Source organism: Macaca mulatta, chromosome 11 (genome assembly GCF_049350105.2).
Source record: "Macaca mulatta isolate MMU2019108-1 chromosome 11, T2T-MMU8v2.0, whole genome shotgun sequence".
In the NCBI taxonomy this organism is placed as follows: domain Eukaryota; kingdom Metazoa; phylum Chordata; class Mammalia; order Primates; family Cercopithecidae; genus Macaca; species Macaca mulatta.
In genome coordinates this window covers 47,828,892-47,844,979 of record NC_133416.1, presented here as the reverse complement: position 1 = coordinate 47,844,979, position 16,088 = coordinate 47,828,892, and the positions used below count along the sequence as shown (strand labels likewise).

Sequence of the window (16,088 nt, the reverse complement as noted above, 5' to 3'; positions counted from 1 at the left end):
ACAGAATATAGAGTTTTTTAAAAGTTACTCCCTTGATGGTATGCTCTAACTTTCCTCAAGGTCCCCACATTTAATCCACTGCTCACTCTCCTCTTCCCTGGGCAGACTCCAAAGAGATTTCATCCATGTATTTCAACACATTACAATCATCTGTAACGGTGTACTTTCTGGAGGCTTTTCTAGGCCTAAGCATATCTTCATCTGGATTTTGACTCTTCATCCTCTGGTCTGGTCATTCTCAAATTTATCTTTGTATTAAAATCACCTGGGGATCCTTTTAAAGTGTCCATTCAGCAGGTCTGGGGTGAGCCTGGGATTCCGCACTTTTAATGTGCTCCTAGATACGGCCACTGCTGCTGATGAAGAAGCCATTTTTTTGTGGCAAAGATTCATTCTATTCCATTGTTTCGCTAGTCTGGATTATGATAATTGGCAATAAATAAATTAGTAAGCAACCAACCTATGTTGTACACCTAACACAGTAGTGAGTATTTTGTGTAGGCTCAATAAACATTTTGTGTGACATGACATATTGCTTCTAAAACATGAAAGAAAATTTAATAGGATTATATTTTAAAAACCAAAATTCATCTAAAAATAGGGATTTTCCTTGAATCAGTTTAGATTTCAGTGAAATAGTTGATTTGGTGTGGTCCTTTAAATGACTTCAGATTTATCTAATATTTGAATTTCTAACAACAGGATCTAGACTGTATTCCTATGTATGTTTTGGAAGTGGCAAAAATAAGGGGATATTCTTCCTCTCAACTGAGAAGATGGCACGATGCATTTCTTATCTCTTTGGTTCTTTATTGCAGTATATGAGCCTATTAAAGGAATAGCATCTGGTGTAGAGTAAGTGCTCAATAAATATTTGCTGGATGAACACATGAATTAACTAAATAACCCAAGAGAGGAAGGGAGAAGCACTGTTCATAAGAGTATAAAAAACAAGAATAGAATAGATTGAGACAAATTTAAACATGTCCAGAGCTATTGATCTGGGGAGGATCAAATTGCTCAGTTTGCTAATTATATTAATAGCCATTAAATGATTTGGCAATTCTAGGCTAAATATATAGACATCTTTCAGTCTGAGCTGAGGTGTTTTTATACTTCTCTTTTGAAACAAATGAAGATATGAACTTTAACAGAAAATAAAATTTACATTTGGGACAGAATTCAAACTGACTTCCTCTCTAAGAGTCACAATGATTTTCTATTCCTTTGTACCAAAGACATCTGAGCTTGTGCTTGCTTGATACCCAAGTAACTACAGTAAATATATTATCAGAACATTTAGGCCATAGGGAGGAAGAAATAGAGTATGATCCTCAGCATTAATAAGTGGCTGGGAATGTTAAAATTAAGATGGCCTTAACTTATTGAGAATAGTTTTCTTTAATTCTTTATCATAACTCTCTCATTTTCTATCATTCTCTTTTAGTGTCAATCAATTTGTAGTGATACCAATGTTTTGAAGAGTTTTCTTTAGGTGCAGTAAGAATAGAAGTGGCCGCATTGAGTCATTGCTTTATCTTTTCAGTAACTAATGCTAGAAGAAAAAGCCTGACTTCCTGAATTCACTACTTACAATATGACTTGACTTCGTGACAACTCTTTCAAATAACATGAAAAGGACATAATACAGTAAGACTTTAGGGCCAGGCACAGTGGCTCATGCCTGTAAATTCCAACACTTTTTGGGAGGCCAAAGTGTGCAGACCGCTTGAACTCAGGAGTTCTGGACCAGCCTGAACAACATGGTGAAACTCCATCTCTGTAAAAAAATACAAAACTTAGCTGGGTGTGGTGGACTGTGCCTGTTGTCTCAGCTACTTGGGAGGCTGCGGTGGGAGGATGGCTTGAGCACAGGAGGCGGAAACTGCAGTAAACTGAGATCACACCACTGCACTTTAGCTTGGGTAATAGGCGAAACTCTGTCTCAATAAAATAGACTTTTGTAAAGTAGTTGTAATGAATATAAATAAAGTAGTCATAATGGGAGATATTTCTGGTGTAAATTGGAGATTAGTGGATGTACTGGATGGGGAAGGGATGTGGTAGACTCTGCCATTCTTTAGAACAAAGAATCTTTGAGGAAGAGAAGATGTGAGTGTTGGTGGGAGACATTAATAATGAATTCAGCTGCAGACATGCTAAGCTTGGATTATCTGTGGGGTTATCCAAATGAACATTGCTACTAGGAATTATTTATATTGAGATTGAAGCTGAGGATAATTATCTGGGCCAGAGATATAAGTAAAGGGATCGCTGGTAGGTAATAGGAAATTAATAAAAAATTAACTAGATATTTTTAAAATAAAAATAAAAATCCAGGAACAATAATGTAGAATACAGAAAAGGAAATGAAATGGATCAGAGGGATGGAATGCTGGGATAGAACAAGATTTCTAGCCAGGCAGAGGAGAGGGTGAAAAAGGTGACAATGAAGGAGATAGAGAAGAAATGGTCTGTGAGGTTTGACAGCTCAGAATCACCAAAGACAAGAGATAAGAAAGCTTAAGCATCATATAGGACTAGAAATCCTGTATGACTAAGAGAGGCAGCTGGTGGATATATATGTTCACACACACACACCCACACACACACACACAAGAATGAATAGTTGCTGATACCAAGTATCAGGGAAAGTGAAAAGGAATGAATATAGAGCAAAGAGGTAAAATAATTGTTTCATGTTTGCTTAGGAGAGACGCTTTCTTCTCTAGATAAAAAGTATTGAAAAGACAATGTAGTAAAGAGATAGCTTTGAGTGATGGATGGGAAGTTGAAATACTTTATGCCAAAAGATTTCAATTTTCATGGAGCACAAGAATACAATATAAAAGCGAGAGTCAGGGTGCAGTAAGGGACCAGCAGAATGTCCTAAAGGTTTTGAATAGCAACTGTGGTGTATGAGACCCGGGGACTGAGAATGCCCCCAAAGTGCCAGACACCCATCTGACGCTGATCACATGCAGTGTTTTAACATCAGTCTTCAATGTTATGTGATTCTTCAGGCAGTGTTCAGTCTCCAGGCATATGAGAGGATAAGACTTGTCAAAATTGGCATGTGTAAATTGTGCTTTATCATTAAAAAATGCTAAAAACAATGATATTCCATGTTCCTTCAAATTTATTATAGAAGTCAGCTTCTTAGCTAAAAATAAAATGATGCAATTTCATGAAACAGGAATTTGTATGTAGTTGGAAATTCAACCAGCATAAGAAAAGTTTACAGCGTTACTTTCTCCCTACTTACATGTTCTTCAATGAAAGGAAAAACCGTATCATTTCGTTCCCAAGCGCATGTTAAAAGTTTTTAACATTGTAAATAAAAGAATGTAATGTGAAATCAAATGTGATCTATGGATACTCCGGCATCTTTTTTACTATGTCACTTTCTTGATGAATGTTTAACAGAAATTAGAAATGATACTGACCCAGGATCTTCAACTCAGCATTTGCATAAATGGCTCCATATGTGTTTTCAGCTATGCACTGATACATTCCAGCATTTTCAAAAGTCACATCATACAGTCTTAATTCCCCTTTATGATACTGAAAAGAATAAAATTGAAACATATTCTCAATGGACTTTAATAGAAATACTTTCACTTAGGTCTGGGCTTGGTTGTCTTTTAATTTAGATACATTATGTTCATCTGCCCCCACTGTTACCTAAGATGAACTAAGTGGGATTTTCACGGCATGGGAAAGGAAAACCCACTTACCATGCCCAAAGGCTCTTGTTCTATTCATCCTACAGAGCTGAGAGTCCACCTTTTCCCCTCTTGGACCAGCTGGGAGATTACAGTGGGAAGGTAGAGAAGAATCCCACTGCTGCTACTTGTCCCCAGGGCCAAAGGTAGGACTTAGAGCTTCACTCTTACCTCTGTCTCTGTGGGGTACAGGAAAATAGTGGCAAGAAAAAGAGGACAATATCAGGTATTGGAGATGGATGAGTAGGAAGAGGGTGGAAAAGTGGAACAAAGGAAAAAATAAGGAGAGAGAGAGAAAGAAGGTAGAGTAAGATTACGGAAAGTTGTTTAAACTGAAAGAAGATACTTTATGTTCAGTTTTTGTTTGTCTTTTTTCAGAAGCTTTTATATTTCAGGGCCCAAGTACCCTTTCTCTATTGTCTCTCCTGCTAAATGTATCCCAGGACCACCCTGAAACACTGCTTGAACAGGGACTCAGGAACAGCAAAGCACTTGAACATACATACCGCATATCCATTTTTCAACCATCGGATTGTAGGGATGGGCTTCCCCGTGGCCACACAAGGCCAGTAGAGGTCACTGCCTATGTCCACCTCTGTGTCATTGATATGTTCTACCCACTCAGGGAATGCTAAAAAGTAAGGAACATTGTAAATGTTAAATCAAAGTCTCAAGATCCATCATAATCTCCAGAGTATAAATATTACATTTAGTTAAACTAATTCTGCAGAATACATCAGATAGCATAGGTATCCCGAATTCAGTAATAGGCCTTGTCTTTTCATAGGTTTAACCTATGCAAATCCTGTGTTATTACAGTAGGAGGTAACTATAACTCATTATTTTTCCATTTGTAAATCATGTTTTGTTGAAAAGTTGAGTTATAATTAGCACTAAAATAATTGACTTTTTCTGCTCATAACATAAACCTTTCAAGTCTGTAAAAATGACAATTGAGGTTTTAAAGAATTACATCTCAATTCAATATGACACCATCTCTTAACATTTTGTTTAAAGACTCAGATTTTTTTTCCGACTCCCTCAGGTATACAGTATCTTCATTTTGATGGAACTTTCAGCTAGTGGCCACTGTAACATCTTACTGTGGTGCTAGAAAAATGACTTGGACACCTAAATATACTCTTTCCATATTGGAAACTATATACAGTAGCTATGATTGGTGAAATCCATGCATTAGTAAAATTGAACTCAGTCTCATCCTTTAATCTGATCTACTTTATACCTAAAGAAACATCCATAAAAATGAGAAAATGCTAAAATTTTTCCAAAGAAAAAAATATTTAACAATTTGACAGTCTTTTTGATTATTTCAGTTATCTAGTCCAAATAAATGCAGATAAACAAATTAATAGAAAATAAAAAGGAAGTAGTAGGAAAGAATCCTGAGTGGAGAATAATATTTAATTTTCTTTGAAACTGGGAACTTGTGTTAGTTTTATGGCAAAAGCAATATATACATCTTATAAAAAGCATTTAACGAATAATAAAATACTAGAAATTTGAAAACTAGAAAACATTTTTATGTCACCAAATACCATCAACAATATACATTATAATGTATACATTATACATGTAGACATATGTGCACCTATATATTTTACAGCACATATAATCTCATTTAGTACATGTTTTCACTTATCATTACATTTGTCTGTAACATAGGGAGATATTTTTTAAAATATTGGTGGATATGTTCATGTTAATTGAGAGATGTTTTATTTTGTATACAATCTTAGCAATACATAATACAGGAATATCAGCACCCTTCCTGTCTTGGCCTCACATGGACAACACAGACATTTGCTATTACATCATGTAATGAATAATTGAACTGGATTGACACATTCTATATATGGCTTAATTATGTCACCTTCTAGTGATGTGATCAGACCTAAAGATAATACTTAGTATGCTGCATTAGTAAAGAATAAATAACATTTATCTTAAATTACCTGCTATAAATACGTGCTCTGTCACCTTGGTTCTTCTAAGGCTTTAGATATTAGACAGTTCAAAATACTACTCTGTTGAGAACCTGGAGTGTAGTTTTCTTAATATGTTGAATAAAAACAGGTCTATAAGCTTTAGAAACCTAGTAGAAAGTGGTGGATTTATTTCAAAAGTTTAAAGGATCTTACCTAGAATTTTCTTCCTTTCAGGAGGCCATTTCATGCACACTTGATATTTATCACATTAACATTACTGTGGCATTGGATATACAAGTCTGAAGTTCAGCGTAAATGTTTGGGTTAGAGCATTCAGGGTATAGAGTGTGTCTAAAGCCATGATCATGAATGGGATCATAAAGGGAGTGACTGAAATGGAGATGGGGTTCACAGATGGAACCCTGATCACGCCAATGTTAGAAAGGTATGGAGTTGAAAGGCAATGGAGAATGAAAGATGATACAAGGAAATGAATAACAAAGTGGGTTGCAGACATGAAGCACAGAAAGTGAATCATGAAGAAGGGAGGGACCAACTGTGACCACCACTGCTGTTAGATCAAACAAGTACAACTGAGAATTGATCGTTAGCTTTAGCAATATGGAAGTCTGTGATGATGAAAAGAAAGGTTTCTGTGGAGAGGTAGAGATGCAAATCATGTTGGAGTGCATTTAAGAGAGAAGAAAAACTGGAGATGGAAACAACACCTTTAGAGAGTATGGGTGAATCTGTCAATTTTTTTATTCCTTTTTGGGAGAGACAGGAGAAAGTGAAATGGGACAGTAGCCAGAGTTAAAAATGAATAATCCTGTGGAAGCCCTCCATGTTTCTTTAGTTGTGACCTGCGAGGTTCATGTTGTGGAACATTATAGTTTCAGTCTGGAAAGTTTCCAATGTGGCCTGAAAAAAAGTCTCTCTTCCCAAATGTAAGTTTATTTTAATGTGTGAAAATGAAAGGTTTGTGCCAAGATAATTTTGTCAAAAAAAAAAAAAAAAGAAGATTCCTTAGACCAGTGGTTCTCAAAGTGTGGCTTCAGGACCAATAGTAGCAGCATCCTTTGGGAATTTGTTAAAAATACAAATTCATGAACCCTTAACAGACCTCTGAATTAAAAATCCTGAGAGTTTGGCCCAGCAATCTGTGTTTTAACAAGCCCTCCATGTGATGTTGATGCATGCTTAAGTTTGCAAACCACTGACTTAAGTCATAACATATAGCTTCTTCTATAAATAAAAAGATACTGAAAAAAGACAGTGATAAAATGAGTAAACAAACTACATTAAGTGTATATTCTGAAAATTACCAATAACACTTCTATTGATCCATTTCTATGGTTCAATTGGTAATAAGTTCATAACTTCTATAACTCATAGTTGTGACTTCATTAGACATATGAGAAATATTTTATCATTCTCCATGATGTAACATATATCACTGTTCTTAAAACTATTAATCATTATATGGTAGTTTTTCAAGTATGGAAATGGTTTTAAATAAGATATTGATGAAATGTATACAAAATTAAAATAATATATCTACCTTGAACATAAATTCTTGCTTGATGTTTATCCTTTCCTCTAATGTTCTCAGCCTCACATTCATAGATGCCTTCATCTTCTAGCTGAATATTGAAGATCTTAAGAACAGCCCCAGAGGTGCTAATCTCAGCAGTGCTTGGCATTGGTTCTAGAACCTTCCGCCATCGGATATCCGGAACAGGACTTTAAACAGAAGATACCAGTGCTAAAGTTTCACACACTTAAAAGACAATTACTTTATGTTTACAGCTAAACAATTATTTATTTCCTAAAATGGTACTATTTCTATATATATTAATGAAAGTGTCAGTATACTTACTTTCCAAGTGCAAAACATTCTAAGGTCACATTTTGGCCCATCAGTGCATATACATCCTTGAACTGAACTACAATATCAGCAGGATATGGTTTTGTTGTTCCTAATATTAAGAGAAACACAAATGTTCACTAATTATTAGGCACAATAGTAGTTACTCTTAAACATGGTAATTCTGTAGGATTAGAGCTGCTTCAATATGGAAGCTTTTCTCTGTACAGGTACTGGTCATATCATAATGGATAGACTTGTTTGTTTATGCACAGTATGAATATAGTATAACTCCCCAGCTATATTGGCTCATTCTGACAGCTGCATAACCAATGTGACTTAATTTACTTAAAAAATTCCTGTTTTGGCCGGGCGCAGTGGCTCAAGCCTGTAATCCCAGCAGTTTGGGAGGCTGAGATGGGCGGATCACGAGGTCAGGAGATCAAGATCATCCTGGCTAACACCGTGAAACCCCGTCTCTACTAAAAAATACAAAAAAAAACTAGCCGGGCGAGGTGGCCGGCGCCTGTAGTCCCAGCTACTCGGGAGGCTGAGGCAGGAGAATGGCTTAAACCCGGGAGGCGGAGCTTGCAGTGAGCTGAGATCTGGCCACTGCACTCCAGCCTGGGCGGCAGAGCGAGAGTCCGTCTCAAAAAAAAAAAAAAAAAAAATTCCTGTCTTTAGTGAACAACAGATACGTGGCAAACATTGTGATCACTGCTGCATGGAACTCAGGAAGATAGAGAAAGAAAATTAAGGAGAAGGAAAGAGAAGAAGGAGAAGAGAGTAGAAAAGAAAGATGCAAGGCAAGAAACTAAGGAGAAAAGAAATGCCCAGAGATAAAGGCAAAGGGAAACAAATTGAAAAGAGAGAAGGAGAGAGGGAAAGAAGGAAAACATTTACTCAGACAACACAGCACTCTTCAAAATAAACACTTATTTAGCATATCAGTCCTGAAAGATGTGTTAATCCTTCAGGCTTACAGAGAAAATCAGGTTCAGAAAGGTGAAAGGCATTATTTAGGAACACAAATTGAGTGTGTACCTCACACTGTAAAATACTAAAGAGACAAATAAATAAATAAATAATGATATATAACCCAAACCAAAATGGGTACTCTGAAAGAGTGACTGATGAGGAGGGTAGTTAGAAGTACGTAAGGGCTATAGGACTCTGAGGCAAATATGGCATTTAAATTCGACCAGTTCAGGTTGAGCAAACAGCATATTATGACAAAGCTCCAGGAGTGTGCAAGGAATTTTAAAAGGTCTAGGAACTCAAATGATGCTGAAGTATATGAGCTGGAACCCACAATCTAGAAGGACTGAAAAAATGATAGAAAGATTTTGAGACGAATTTTCTCAATAAGTAATGTATTAGTCTGTTCTCACTCTGCTAATAAAGACCTATCTGAGACTAGGTAATATATAAAGGAAACAGGTTTAATTGACTCATAGTTCCGCATAACGGGAGGTCTCACAATCGTGGTGGAAGATTAAGGAAGAGCAACGGGAAATCTTACATGGCAGTGGGCAAGAGACAGCATGTGCAGGGGGAACTCCCCTTTATACAACCATCAGATCTCATGAGACTTATTCACTACTACAAGAACAGTATGGGGGAAACAGCCCCCCATGATTCAATTATCTCCACCTGGCCCCGCCCTTGACAAGTGAAGACTATTACAATTCGAGGTGAGATTTGGGTGAGGACACAGCCAAATCGTATCAAGTAACTACCACTGGGACTTGGTAAGAGAAGTAATATGGATCATATCTTTGGTTTAAGTCAAAGACCTTGTTGGCATTTTTAAAGGATGGAGCATGGAGAGGAGAAATATATATAGAAGACAATCTCAGAGGTCCATAAAACGCTGTTTCAACACTTTAGGCAAAACAGGTGAGGGCCAACACTAGGGCATAGTTACAGTGAAAACAGAAATAAAATAGTAAATATAAATTGTATTTTAGAGGCAGAATCAACAGGACGGCTCCTTGGATCAATGTTTCTCAAGGTGTAGATTAAAGGCTCAATCATCAGAATCACCTAGGATACTGGTTCAACTTGTGGATTCCTGGGTCACATTCCAGGCCTGATGAATCAATACGTCTGGGTCCTGCATTATTCCCAAAACTCTCCAGGTGCTTACATACTAATTAAGAGCCACTGGGTTAGCTGTACCGAAGATCAGTGGAAATTGGGATTTGATAATAAATCATGCTACCTTGAGTTATTAGAAATAAAATTGTGTTGCTAAATAAGCTAAAGAAAAGGAGAAGGTTTGGGGGAGAAATAATGTGTATTTGTGACATTTTGAGCTTAACGTCTTTGAGAGCTTTTTGGGGGGACAAGTCCAGGATACAGGAAGAATTGAGATCTAAACACAAGAAAAATTTCAGAGCTGTGAACTTGAAGTCTCCTGCAAAGGTATACTGTTGAAAATGTATAAGTGGGTGAGAATATCTAGGAAAGATTAGAGGAAAATATAAGAAAGAAGAATATTTTGTGAAGAATATTCTATGAAATTTGTCAGAGAGGCAGAAGGGAGATGAAAAGTTCAGGAAATTAGGTGAAGAAAGAAAACTTCATGAAAGGCAGAAGAGGCAGTGTCAAAGCTCGAACAGAATAAGGACTGCAAAGTGTCCTTTGGATTTAGCAAATAGGAATTCATAATAATTCAAAATTGTGTTGAATACAAGAGAATATGCAGAGAGAATGAGGTAGAGTAGAATCTGAAGATTCAGGAAAGGAGAAAATAAGTGATGTATTGAAGTTTCTAATTGAAACAAATGGAATGTGAACCAGAACAACTGGAGAATTTAGCTTGAGCAGGGGGAGAAATATTTTTGCTACTGAGACAAAAAGTCAGAAAATAAATAGAAGTGCTGAACTGCAAGTGTATTTCTGGGGAAGAGTAGAAAGAAAATCAAGAGAATTTTTACATGATGGCTTCTTTTCAGTCTATGAAGTAGGGGGTGAGATTCTCTCTTAAAACTGAGAAAAGAAAAATGAGCCAGAAAGTCAACAATATTTTTTGAATACCAATTATGTGAGCGTTGTCTTGCAGAGAAAAATAAAAATGGAACCTCAATGGTATTATGTCATTTTTCCCATCATCACACTGTACTTAGGGGTAAAGGCAGGAACCAGACCTAAATCTGTTAATCTGAAGCTGGTATGCTCTCATGAGCTTGAATTTGCTGATATTAATGTAGCAGAAGGACTTGGATAGAAATAATGTAAAGTAAGCAAGTATACTGTGATTTGATTCTCTTAAGCAGCAGTGCATTTTAAAGGGGAAGTAGTTCAATTGGAGCTTAGGGAAAGGCCAATCAGATTGTCAGTGGTCATCTGCCATGGTACTACCAGGGTAGCACCATACACTGATTATGTAGATTACAAAAGACAATTTTTGTACTTATTTGTATCATGTAAATAGTTTCTTAAAAATACCAAAATAATCAAAATGACTTAAAAAAATTCTACAGTTACTTTTGTTTGTTTTGATCTACAAATCATTTGATTTCTTCATGAGCTTACTAAGAAGTAGGAATGGCCGTGAAACAAAAAGTAGATGCCAGCGATTTCCACTGTAACCAATACACTAGAACTTGACTAAAGTATCAGTCCCCTGTGTATTTCCCGAGCTAGAAGCAACTCATCCGAACACAACCTTCTTACAGCAATTTTATTAACTGAATCTTCTCAACGCAAAAAGCTTAGGACCAAGCCTTTGGCCCCTTCAACATGCATCCCCTTCTATATTGTCCTTCCTGAAAAACCAGCTAGTCCTCACTGGGTATTTCTTTTCATTACGGTAAGTACACCATATGTAGACAACCTTGCGAAAACAGAGTGTAACAAATAAAATACTTACGTTCAGGTATTGGAATGAGTGGGATGAATTTGCTGAACACGCTCTTTGTAATAGAAGGACTGGAAACAAAGCAGGAATAATTGCCTTTGTCAGAAGCCTCAACATTTGCAATGTAGAGATTGCCATTTGTCTGAGACACAAATCGTCGTTTATCCATTGTGATAAATACAGGAAATTCATTTAGAAGCCAGCGGTAGCTAAGATCATCTAGAAGAAATTATTTTCTTCTAAATATGAAGTGCTTCTCCCAAAGCTGTTACATAATTTAATAGAGGCTAGTAACAAGCTATCACTTAATCTAACAGAGGCTATTGAAGAGCAAATGTTAGGAGAAAGCAAAGACAAACAGTGCACACTTTAAAATATGTACCATATTTTACATGAATATAAGCATTACACTAAGCAATTACATCTATTTATCTATATTTCTATTATTTTATAAACTATTAACATTCTTGCTTTCATTTCATTGACGGGCTGAGTGAAACTCGAAGAGGTTACATAATTTGCTTAGAATTTCATGACTATTATGAAGAAATAGTATTTTGAATCCACGTCTAATAACTCCAAAGCCATGATTAATCTGCCGTACTGTATTTTATAAATAAAATTAAGATTACTTACCATATTATCACTTTATCTGTTTGTGTGTGTGTGTGTGTGCGTACACCTATTTTAAATTATAGAGTTAGAAATGAGCTTATGTAACCTATTGTGGTCACATTAAAAAGAGAAAACTACAGAAACAGGGAAAAGTATGGTACTGGTTTAATTAAATATTAGGAGACATATCATATGGTAACTCTTGCCCACATGAAATTCCTTTGGCTGAACACACTAACTAGTTAAATGGAAAACTGAATTTCCTCCTTAATTTGCTGAATTTCCTATAGTTTTCTATTCCTTCCTTCCTCTCTGTTTTGATGAATGACTCGCCAGGAGTCATTCCACAAATACACAAAAGGAGACAATGGGCAATGCACACCTTTAGGTCAAAAAATAATGATTCCCTTCAAAACATCTTGATCACATAAAGACAGTTTCTACTGAGAAGAATGTAAGTGGGAATCTCTCTAGGTCAGACTAAATAGGATTTTAGGTGTAAAATGGTGAAAAACCAAGAACCCACAGCACTCAGGCTTCTTTTAAAAATGAATAATCATGACAAACGGCTATTTTGCATTGGGGAACTTAGCGTGGCTAGCAAAGCTTTCAAAGAGAGTGTGAAAGCACAATGATTATGAAAAACTAAAAGAGATGCACATTATATAAGCTTCACATAATGGGAATAATAACCTTGGGATTATATTTAGCTTAGCTATGTAATTTTCTCCAGCAAAATACAACATCAGGAAAGACAGTGAATATGATTATATTATTTTGGTTTTCAACATTGATTTTTTAAAATTATAGAAGAAGCAGCATATGTTTATTATTGAAGAAACAGAATACAGTTAAAAAGAGGCAGAAAATTAGACTACTATAATTAGCCTCTAACTCAGAATTATGATTAACATATTTCTAGGCACTTATATCTGTGAATAATTGAATTCTTTTGATTTTTTTCTTTTTGCTGATTTAGGGTCACCAGATAATTAGGATAGGAAAATATTTAGGGAGCTGCTTAAATGTCTAAAATGAGGGCTCCAGGGATAAGTAAAGAAGTATCACATTCAGAAAGGAGTATCAAGTAGTCTTTCATCCAAGCTGATATGTACAGTACATTTAAAAGAAGACTTTGATCTTTTCTGATTCTGAAATGATATTTCCTATTCTCAGTTGAAATGTAAGTCCAAATTTTGTAGGGATTTCTGTGAAAAATTAAATCCTCATTCCCCCTGCCCCACCACCAAAGCCAAAAATGTCAAGAAAGTATTTCCCTACAGAGAAAGGACTTTTGTAACTATAGGATGTATGAAAGATACTTCCCACAAAATGCATTTAGAGTAATCTGAATCCTCAGTGGTTATGTGAATACAGAGACCTGAATTTTAATTCTCAGTATGACTTTTATCAGTCACTCTATTACTTATTAGTCACTCTATTACTCAGTTTCTCTAAAATGTAAGACATTTTCCTGCCCCCCACTCATCAAAGATGTGTGTAAAGAAATGAAAGAAGTGATGGTATTTGCCTTACAAGGGATAAATGCTAACTCAGAGAAGTTATTGTCGTGATGTTGTGTGAACATAAGTCTTGGACTATAGAACTATTGGTCTGACTGACTGAATGTCCCATGTAGATTCTCTAATTTATTTATTTTGCAAAACCTGAGTACTTTCCAAGTGCTGCTAAACAAGATAGATGTGGCCTTTGCATTTGTGGGACTTGCAATGTAATTAATCTAAATTTATTTAACAAATCTTACTTATTTTTAAAGCCATTCACTTGGACAAAACAATAATTGCAATTTGTTAGAATCTGTCAGCACTCATTACAACAAAGTTAGGAAGGGCTCTTGCCATTTTTAAATGGGGGATCCAAGGCCTAATAGGGTGAAGTGACTTGCCAGAGGTCATACAGCAAAAGGGAGGCAGAACTGATGTTCTCACCTCCTTCCCCACCCACCATCACCAAAATTAGCTGTACCAAGACTGGAGCAATAGCCACCCTGACTCTCCGACTTATGGATGAGACGTGATTTTGTCAATCAAGAGCTAAGCCCTGATCTAGTTTTTTCAAGGACTCAACAGACCATCTTCTTTGTGTCTTTCCTAGCCCCATGCAGATGATAAAATCAACCATCTTTGCAAAAGCCATCTATTTTCCTCAGATTATAGACTGGATTAAACAATAAATTACTATAAAATTATTTTTTCAGTAAGTGTCAGCATATGCTTAAGAAATGTTGCTTTTACTGGTAGATATATGAAACTTCTTGCTTTTACCCTAGAAATCTAGAGCACATATATTACAGGAGAAATTCATTTTGTCCAATTACAATGCATTTGGCTAATATCATTGTATTACTTTGAACTACACCACTTATGTAATCTTGCAAAATGCTATATGTATCTGCTTGAAATACACTTGAACTTCTTTAGTTCAAACCATGGAGAAATAACTTGAAAACTTTTTAGAAGATTTTCTTGCCTTTTAGAAAATTAGCTTGAACAGAATGGAATTCGCCTACACCAAAATCACTGTAGCTTCTGATCAGTACTTTAACACAATAAACTATACATTAAACACGTTTGGAAAGAAAGTTTTGATGTGAGCTAATATGTTCCTTACCCTGGTCTCTCATTCCTGTCTATTTTTGTAATGATCTATTTAGTCTATTAAGATTCTTTCAAGATTATATTCAATATTCCAGGAGTTTTTATTCTGAACAGTACTCTTATTTTCTTATCCATTTTAAATTTCATAATGTCTCTATTGTGAGGTATCTCTTATTTTGTTAACAATACCTACCCTTAAAATGACAGACTTTTTTTTCCCTTTATTTCTCTCTTGCTATATACAAAGATATGATTTATATTTTGTGAAATGGAGTAAGTTGATTTTTGATCATGATATTGACAGAAAATTAGTTGGAAAGGAAGCATTATGTTTTCATTTTTGAGAGTCTGTGTGTTTAAAAAGGCTTGCACATTTATGAATTATTTATTGCAATATAATAAAATCAAACAAGTAAGTTTATGTTTTCAGGAAACTTAACCCCTACACTTAATTTAATGAACAAATCTATTTGCTCTTTCTTTCATTTTCTCACTCTCTCAGGTATTATATTGAGCACTTACTCTGTGCCACATACGAGGAAATTAGCTGTATATCAAATGTTATAAAATTGAGTGAACATTTGTACTGAAATGCACATTTATGATCACTCTTGATAAATAAGTAAAGTGGTCCAAATGAGAGTTTCCCCCCCTTGCAAGGAGCTGCAGACCATCCAAATACAGAGAAAAGTATATGGGATTGCAAAAGTTGAGATGTTTCCTTTTGGACTTTTTGCCTGCACATAAATGAGGAAGGTAACATCTCTATAATCCTGAACTAAAAATCTTTAGTGTAGTGAGATGTACTAAATAATAACAGATACAAAACATCAACTGTACTAAAATATGTTTTATTTACTTTAATAACAATCTATTGAAATTACATATCTTTGGCAGGGCACCGTGGCTCACGCCTGTAGTCCCAGCACTTTTGGAGGCAGAAGCAGGCAGATTGCGAGGTCAGGAGTTCGAGACCAGCCTGACCAACATGGTGAAACCCCGTTTCTACTAAAACTACAAAAATTAGCTGGGTGTGGTGGTGTGCACCTGTAATCCCAGCTACTCGGGAGGCCGAGGCAGGAGAATCACTTGGACCTGGGAGGCGGAGTTTGCAGTGAGCCAAGATTGTGCCACTGCACTCCAGCCTGGGTGACAGAGTGAGACTCCGTCTCAAAAAACAACAACAACAACAACAACAAAAGAAACTACATATCCATTTTATCATTTTCATATACATTTTAAATGAGGAAATTAAGATGTAGACATGCCTAAGTTTACTTGACATAGTAAGGACTGAATCTCAGATCACCAAATAGAATCAATAGGGTTTGACAACTCTAAATAATTGTATATATAACATTCTTAGAGGTTCAGAACCCAAAGACAGATTCCTTTGTACCCTCAACCCAAGTTCTAAGTCACAAAACATAAAACCTTAATTTATCTTCTTTA

General features: G+C 35.8%; 1 protein-coding gene across 5 annotated transcripts in view; it reads right to left on the bottom strand.

Annotated features, from left to right (window-relative positions):
- Positions 1 to 16,088, bottom strand: part of CNTN1 (contactin 1) — a 380,108-nt gene that overhangs the window by 129,015 nt on the left and 235,005 nt on the right. For all 5 annotated transcript variants that reach the window (XM_077952290.1, XM_015151426.3, XM_077952291.1 and 2 more), the window contains 5 exon segments: positions 11,416 to 11,622; positions 7,551 to 7,650; positions 7,233 to 7,414; positions 4,232 to 4,356; positions 3,447 to 3,564 (listed from right to left, as the gene is read on the bottom strand). In XM_077952290.1, the coding sequence (XP_077808416.1) occupies positions 3,447 to 3,564; positions 4,232 to 4,356; positions 7,233 to 7,414; positions 7,551 to 7,650; positions 11,416 to 11,622 (732 nt within the window).